This window comes from Choristoneura fumiferana, chromosome 16 (assembly GCF_025370935.1).
Source record: "Choristoneura fumiferana chromosome 16, NRCan_CFum_1, whole genome shotgun sequence".
Taxonomy (NCBI): Eukaryota; Metazoa; Arthropoda; class Insecta; order Lepidoptera; family Tortricidae; genus Choristoneura; species Choristoneura fumiferana.
This window is the reverse complement of record NC_133487.1, coordinates 18,293,526-18,302,473: the sequence shown is the minus strand read 5'-3', so window position 1 is coordinate 18,302,473 and position 8,948 is coordinate 18,293,526. Positions and strand designations below refer to the sequence as shown.

At 38.6% G+C, this 8,948-nt stretch overlaps 1 protein-coding gene across 1 annotated transcript in view; it reads left to right on the top strand.

Moving 5' to 3' along the window:
- The first annotated feature begins 8,000 nt into the window (after window positions 1-8,000).
- The window catches only part of LOC141436601 (uncharacterized), a 12,807-nt gene continuing 11,859 nt past the window's right edge, over window positions 8,001-8,948 (top strand). Inside the window, exons 1-2 of the mRNA XM_074099597.1 lie at window positions 8,001-8,080; window positions 8,770-8,931. Coding sequence (XP_073955698.1) covers window positions 8,001-8,080; window positions 8,770-8,931 — 242 coding nt within the window. The remainder of the gene's footprint in view (window positions 8,081-8,769; window positions 8,932-8,948) is intronic.

Below are 8,948 nucleotides of genomic sequence, written 5' to 3'. Positions count from 1 at the left end.
GCGAGGAAGGTCGAATGAGTTGGAACATGCGAGGTTATTCAGATAAGGGCATAACTGAATTTGAATAACCTAACCATAAAAAATCCATTTTAATACAAGTTTTTTTTGCTGATTGTACTTTTTGTTGACTGCACCTACTTGTATTGTCTAAGCGGAGACGATCCTGGCTGGAATACCAGGATGTCACTACTAGATTATTGTCTTGTCACGCAATTTACATAAGTTATATCAAATTTCAAGTCAAGCTGACTACTAGAAGTAGGTAAAATTTAACTTGCAAGATTTGATCACAGACAGACATACAACGGGACAGGTGAAACTAAATAAAAGCTTGCAAAAAACTGTTTAAACTTCAATCACTATTCAAAATCGTGGGATCAACACCCGCAAACTTTAGACTTGAAACTCAGAACTTCGAAGAAGAAAACTTACAACGCCACATTGAACGACAACTCGTCACTTGCATTCACTGGTTGCCCGCAACTCTCACGATATACCGACGCTTCATCTACCGGTTCGTGGTCGCCACTCGAGGATCTTTCTCCCCCAACGGTTATCCGTACTTCAAACGATGAGGCTACTTCAACTTGCATATTCTTCGAGCTATGTCGGCGACTTTAGGTTTAGAGTCTGGATAAAAAAATTAGTATTACTTTCCACATCTCCACCAATGTTGTAACCAACTTTTACAAGCTTTTATTTAGTTTCACCTATCCAGTTGTCTATCATCTGTCTGTCTGTCCGTAATCAAATGTTGCAAGTTAAATTCGACCAACTTTCGGTAGTTTGGATTGACTTAAAACTTGGTATACTTATGTAAATTGCGTGACAATACAATAATCTGGTAGTGACATCTTGTTAGTCCGGCCAGGATTGTCTCCACAGGACGGAACTCTTCAACGGTTAATGGCATCGACTTGAAATTTGGTATGCAAATGAAGTTTTGGTGACAATACAAGTACAGTCAACAAAATGACTTTTGCATTAAAAATGAAATTTTTGAACATGAAACTACCGTGAGACTCACTCATATTAAATATAATGACCCGGATAACTCACGTTTTAAATCGAGTTTAGCTCGTCATGTTTCGGGCTAATCCGTAGCCCTTCGTCTTCGGGTTGTGTGCGCGTGTTGCAGCAGCCGCTGAGTCGCGTTGCCCCGAAGACGAAGGGCTACGGATTAGCCCGAAACATGTCGAGCTAAACTCGATTTAAGACGTAAGTTATCCGGGTCTTAATATTTAATATGAATGAAATTTTTACCAAAAACTTATTTTTAATTTAAAGCTTAATCTAAAGTCGTAGTCATGAATTTGAAGACACTGTAGTTTGGCACTTCCAGGCGCATATTATCATCATTTGTAAGAACATTTCAGTTAAGTTTTTGCTACGTGGAAAATTAGGTCAGTCTGGCTTCTAACGGACAACAATCCGGTTCAATTGGACCGGTAGTTAGGGTAACTATGGGTTAACATTTACTAGGACTTCATCAGATACTTAGCATGACAGAAAAGGTGAGTTTTTGAGAGAAGCTAATTTGTTTCGAAAAACAAATATTGTAAGGGGTCTCTATCGTATCGGCGAATGATTGTTTAATGTAATGTTTGTTCTATTGTCCTAATTATTAATTAAGAAACCATCGAATTTTTCTTCTTCTCTTTTAAAATATGGCTTTTCTGTCCTAATTAGTAGGACAATTTCGCCAGTGTCGAGGTAAACTCTCTTTGAGAGGCACGTTGTACGGTGATTGTAGTTTTTGCAACTCTCACGTTGCAACTTGATAGTAAAATTCCAGAAACCACGTGGAGACCACTTGCGCATTAAAAAATGTTAGACACGAGAGCAATGTAGAATTTTGGGGTCACTGTTAACTGTTAAGGTTAATCGCCGCATAAAACACTATCAAAATTATACTTGAACTAGCCAAAGAAGCAGAACTAGCAAAATTAGATATTGTCTACATCCACCATCTTCGAATGCTACAAATCGTATCCATCGAATTTTTAGGAAATTTCTATTTTGGGTTAATCACTTTTGTTGCCATAGTAACATCTCCTGCGTTACCTATTAAGTTTGATTTTATGGGGTACAAATCCACTAACAGTTGGGAGTTAATACAGTTCTAAGGCAATTCCTTCGTAGTTCATCTCCTAAGTATGCTATTAGCATACATTGCAATCATTTTTCATTAGAAAGTGTATTACTGATGTCTCCTGCGTGTGACAGAATAAAAACACAAAAAAATTATTGACCCTTTAACCCTAAACTAACCTAACTAACCAACGCATGAGGTTAGGACAATCGATGATAAAAACAAAAATTACATGTGAAATAGAAATAATAGAAATAGAAAACGTTTATTCGCATTTCGCAAATCACATAAGTACACAAAATAAAACAAGTATAAAGTAAATAGTATTTGCGAAATCGCGAAATGGTCTCAGCTCAGCATAGTGCTGGCCGTAGAGGCCAACGCTGGTCTTCCGCTGAGACCGCTTGGCGACTTCACGGAAGGCGACATAAATTCAAAAAAGTAAATCTAAAAAGAAACAAACAGAACACAAAACCAGACAAAAGACACGTGTACAATAATAAATTATAAACAACACAGTAAAAGAAAGAGTCGACACACCACTCAACCATCCATAGACCACAGACGACTTGGACAAACGTTAGGTGAAAGGTAGTAAATGGTCCGAAGATGAAGACAAAGATGAAGCACGTTGAAGTGTGGGAGGGGGCGGGAAGTCGGGCCATCCCAATCTGTAATTATAATATCTTTAAATGAACAATTCTTATATTTCGGGGCTCCAACTATTTCGATCTAGCTTGGTCTTATCTCTGGGAAAACGCTTATTATAGAGTTTTAGCCCGACCAAAGCTCGGTCGCCCAGGTACTAAGCATTTAAACGTCACGTGGAACTTTAACTGGGTATATCTTCATAATTTTCTGTTTAATTGACAAACAAAAATATTTGTTCAACATTTTCTAGTGGTCAAACTAACGGACCAACTATATTCTTTAGCTCTCTAGCATATTGTGTTCCTTTCTTTATATTTTCTACAATAAAGGGCCTGCATAAATACTCTTGACTTCCTTCCAAGTTACCAAGCATAATTTTAATCACCCATTAAGCCAAACAGCGTCTTTAGACTCCATATAGAGCTACCATTACATTTAAAACGCTGGTTACCGGGATTCCTTGGCGTAACCCAGGATTCTCATAATTACGGGCAGGTGCAGGACGTAATTACGCCTTTAGTGGGGAGTTACGCCGGGGGAGTTCCGGCAGGAAACAATTTGAGTCAAAGTGTGTTCTCTAGTGGAAAAGATGTCACATATCCCTAGATGGTTTACACAGTAGATGCGTCAGTCCAGTATGCTATATCCGGGTAGCAATCACTATATCGAAATTTGTTACGTCGATTTTCATTTAATCGAAAACTATTCCAAGAATTTTATTACCTTTTTTCTAATTACATAATCTTCAATTCATTACTTTTTATATAATCGAACAATTTTTCATCCTAAATCGTTTAGAATCTGTATCAAATCGTAGCGTAACGATTCATCGAATTTACGTCTGTCATAGAATTATCAGTTGTTATCAATTTATCGAAACATGATTTACAGACATTTGACAATATGGTACTGATTTCTGTGATTTGATTGTCATTATTTAAAACAAGATCGGTGGTTTGAATCAATCTGTAAAGATATTTATGTAGCAATAGGTGTAGAGGCCGATAGGCTGATGGCCGATGGGGTCAGAAGGTTCTCGAATGGCGTCCGCGGACCGGCAGACGAGCTGTCGGTAGGCCTCCAACAATATGGAGCGACGACTTGGTTAAGATCGCGGGATAGCGGTGGATGCGGAAAGCACAAGACCGGTCTGAGTGAAGAGCCTTGGGGGAGGCCTATGTCCAGCAGTGGACGTCTTGCGGCTGACATGATGATGATGATGACGATGATGAGGTGTAAAGGCATAAAATGTACGCTTGAACGTAAAGTTTTAAGTACTTACCACTTCATTTATGGCAAATTGACAGAAAATATAATTCTGTAACGTGTAATGTTAACAAATATTTTGTCACAATGTATGATATTTTTTCTATTGGGGACCGGATGGCTAAGTGGTTAGAGCACCTGATTACGAAGCTTGAGGTCGAATCCCGGCCGGAGCAGATATTTGTGTCAATAACACGAATGTTTGTTCTCGGGTCTTGGATGTTTAATATGTATTTAAGTATGTATTTATCTATATAAGTATGTTTATCCGTTGCCTAGTATCCACAGTACAAGCTTTGCTTAGTTTGGGACTAGGTCAATTGGTGTCAAGTGTCGCATGCTAAAATAAAAAAAAAACAAGCATTATTATTATTTACTATGAATGGAGCATTAAATGAAGTGAAGAATCTTATTATACTGTGTGTAAACTTATTTAAATATAAAGATATATTTGGAACTCGCAATTGTAAACATATCTTTGACCTCGACTGAACCGTAGTACTTATCTAATATTTCATTTCATCTGCTGTACGATTGTTCGCTAAGACTCGCTGGGGATGTTATTAGTGACATCTAGCGGCAGACTAGACGATTTCGATCTAGGCTGTATTAAGTAGGTTTCTACATACGTAGAGGTTTCTACAAGTAGCATGGTGAGTTGAAGTTGCGGTAGACTAGTGGTTTGATCTGTGGCCTCTCAAGCATAAGGCCGTGGGTTCGAACTCGGGCTAGCATCGCACCTCATAGTTCTTCGGAATTTACTAACTAAATTAAGTATATTTTAGATTTATCATTTCATTTTTATTTTTTATTGTTTTATGTGTACAACTTGTACACATAAATGTATGTTACGTATTTTAATTAACAACATTTAAATCTATCTATACCATTAAATTTTAGCTCTATTGTCGCCTCAGAAAAAGCTGTACGAATTTCTTCACTATGAATGGAATGTCTTAAATCGATTCAGCCGTTTTTGAGATAAGTATTGAACTTTGAAGTGACAATATCGAGGGTTTTCCAAGTTTTTGTTGGTTAGGTTATTATGAATACAATGTGAGCAATTAGGTATGTATTTATGCGTTGCCTAGTATCCATAGATCACAAGTTTTGCTTAGTTTGTTTGAGACTACAAGGAGCGTTTCCAGGCAGGCGTAAAACCGCTAGATGGCGTACCTAACTATCGAGAGGTCAGTACCCTTAGTGTAAGTTTTCGATTACAAAATACGTCTCTATCGAGTTCGCGTTAAAATCTCAATTTGTATGGACACACGAACATCGCAAACGGTCCGCTAGAGGCGCTGTTCGTGTTTGCATACAAATTGAGATTTTAACGCGAACGCGATCGAGACGTATTGTGTAAACAAAAATTACACCAAGGGTACAGCTTGACGTTACAGCCTCGTTACAGCCTATCTTGCGATTTATTCATTTAGTTAGGTATTTTTTAACCAATCACAAACGTGAGACAAAAATATGTCAAAAATGTCAATCAGACAGACAAATTTGCAGGTGGTAGGACCTTGTGCAAGTTCCGTCCGGATTGCTACCACCATCTTGCTCGCTAATCCTGCCGTGAAACAGCAGTGCTTGCACTGTTGTGTTTCGGCGTGGAGAATAAAACAGCCGGTGATATTACTGGCACTTGAGGTATCCCATCTTAGGCCTCTAGCTAGGTTGGCAACGCATCTGCAATCCCCCTGGTGTTGCAGGTGTCTATGGGCGGTGGTGATCTCTTATCATCAGGAGACCCACTTGCTCGCTTGCCATCCAGTTGAATAAAAAAAAAAAAAGACCTCACGATAGCGCCGTGCCAAATCCTGACATAGAACCGTCATTGTTCCAAATTATTTGTTTCTTTATTACCTTATTTACTATGTTTTCCTTTTTACTTTCGGTCAACCAACGAAGTTCCAAATTCAAACAGCTCGTGTCTGTCGATAAAACTACGACGCACCAAATACAGCAAACAAACAAGAAAATAACCTCATCTTCCAACATGGCTTTATCGAGTCCTCCTTCTCCCTCACACGGTTCTCTCGCTCGATACGATACACTTAACACACACCAGTGTCAATTTTGTCGTCGCGACGACACTACGTTTTGTCGTCCGTCGGTATAAAAGTTTATATTTTTGTCCAGAAAAACAACTTTTAAGACAGTTACAGCTTGCAGCAAATATGGAGGAAAAGGTTAGTTACATAATGCATTTCCTTTAATACATAATCATTGTTTATCTAATTTATATTAGATAAGATTGTTGCATCTATTTTTACCAACTTTTATTTTGCCGGTGGATAAAAGTTGAACCAACGTAGCGGCGTACAAAAGTTTGAGTAGACAAGCGGCACTAGCGCTCTATGGATTGTTTTAGATAAGTTTGTAAAATTGTACGACTTACATTCGGAGTGCCGCTTTGTACGATAAAGACGATAACCTCCGCGTTTACCATGTTTTCCAACTTAAACTTTATTTCTATGGGATCAAAGTCTTTTTTCGACTGTTGAAACTGAAATACGATAACAATGACATTGAGAGCTAGAAATTGTGTCCCCCTTTTTGTTGGTATCGTTATGCGCTGTCCCGCTCACTTGCGCTGTCGATGCTATGTGCTATCTCGCTCGTTTTAACGCAACTGGCTAGACGTAATAACATTTGCTCCTTCTCAGGAAAAGAAGTTTTAACACTATTAGCGGTTACTATGCTATAGTGCTTTGAAAGATAACCTAACCGACTTTATAACTTCAAAGTTCAATATCTCAATAATGGCTCAACCGATTTTGATTAAACATGTCTAAGAACCATCGCTAGAAAACCTGATTTCAAGTAAAAAAAATAACTGCGTTCCAATCGGTCCACCCGTATAAGAGCTACGGTGCCACAAACATACACACAGACACACATAGCGGTCAAACTTATAACACCCCTCTTTTTGCATCGGGAGTTAAAAACCGGCCAAGTGCGAGTCGGACTCGCGCACGAAGGGTTCCGTAAGTACCATTACCCATACATCATAATTTAAGACATAAGCAAAAAAAAACACGTTTGTTTTATGGAAGCCCTCCTTAAATATTTATTTTATTCTGTTCTGTTTATAGTATTTGTTGTTATAGCGGCAACAGAAATACATCATCTGTGAAAATTTCAACTGTCTACCTATGACGGTTCATGAGATACAGCCTCCTGGTGACAGACAGACGGACGGACAGTGGAGTCTTAGTTATATTTAGAGTCCCGTTTTTGCCCTTTGGGTAAGGAACCCTAAAAAACTAAATTACTAAACATTAATAGAAACTTAACTGGCGAGTTAACTGTCTGACTGTCTGAAAATCTTAACGTATCATGTCTGTCTGTCTGTCAATATTATATAGCAACTACATATATAAAATTATAAAGGGTCACCATAAAGCAACAGGTCAAATGAAGTCAGTTTCTCTAAGACAATAGTGGCAAGCTAGTGGCCTTACTCTTAGGGGCTGTTTCACCATCCATTGATTAGTGTTGACTGACGGTTAAATGTGATCCCTTCTCCGTCTTTTCGAACAAAACAAGTAAAGACGGCATAGGGGCTGTGCCCTTAGTGTAAGTTTTCGGTTACAAAATACGTCTCGATCGCGTTCGTGTTAAAATCTCAATTTGTATGCAAACACGAACAGCGCCTCTAGCGGAACGTTTGCGATGTTCGTTTTTCCATACAAATTGAGATTTTTAAAAATAATGGAGTCTGAATTTTCCTGAATCCTAGAACACAACTGACGTCGCCTGTCACGCTACAAACATCAAGCATTTTGCTTTACATTGCTTCTTCGAAACTTAAGTGTAATAAAAATTAAAAAACTATTTTAAAAGTCGCTGAACTAATGTTGTTCAGTTTGACGAGTATGATCTATGTTTTAATTATTTGCTCATATTACAGGCCACACCCGGTATAGATAAATACATACTAAATACTCGACCTTACTGACTTATTGTTTAGGCAGAAGCAGACGTTATGAATGACGAGTGGAGAACACGAGGCGGCAGCATTTGGAATCAGAATCAGAACAGGCAGCCCTCCACCACTAGAGTCAAGTAAGTTCACAGTATGGTCAAAGCACGGGCCTAGTGCTAGTCGGGTCTAATAGACTGGTAGAAAATTGTTGGTCATAATGGTAATGAATGTTTGTCATAATGTAATGTTTGATATAACTACTTTTTTCTCTGAGACCATTTATTTTTCAGAATTGTTATAAAACAAACCTAACCTATATCTACAGGGTGATCATTTAAAAAAATATGAAAAATGTACGGTTTTAGCGGGATTTTTTTATGACTAACAATAATTATGAAAATCATTACATTATGACTTATAAGATCATGGCAGTCGAAAGGATCCCCTGTCTGTTCCCATTTCCTGCCATAGCCTGTTCACATTTGTCTGTCATGTTGTACCGTGACGCATCAGAATTTCAGTCAAAGTCGAAATATCTTTATTCAATTTAGGCTATAACAAGCACTTATGAATGTCAAAAAAAAACTACCACCGTTTCGGAAAAACCTCTGTTGAGAAGAATCCGGCAAGAAACTCAAGGAGGTAGGTACTTATATTTTTTTTAAACTGATTTACAATATTATTGAATGGTATTGGTTTCATACATTTCATTGGTTGCGTTGTATCGAATCACAGGCTATAGAGAGAGAAAGAGAGAGAAACAGAGAGTATCACAACACAACACGACAAATAAATGTGAATGCGGCTTAATGTGTAATACTTCCGTCAGATGTCGCGCCACGACTTGCCAGCTGGTCCAGCTGGTGAAGTTCATGGAGAAACACAAGGAGCTGGCGGTGTCGCACGCGCAGCCGTTCCCCGGCAGCGACCAGCTGTGGGAGCAGCTGGCCGACCACATCAACCAGTTCGGGCCCCCCAAGAACCCTAAGCAGTGCAAGACCGTAAGTC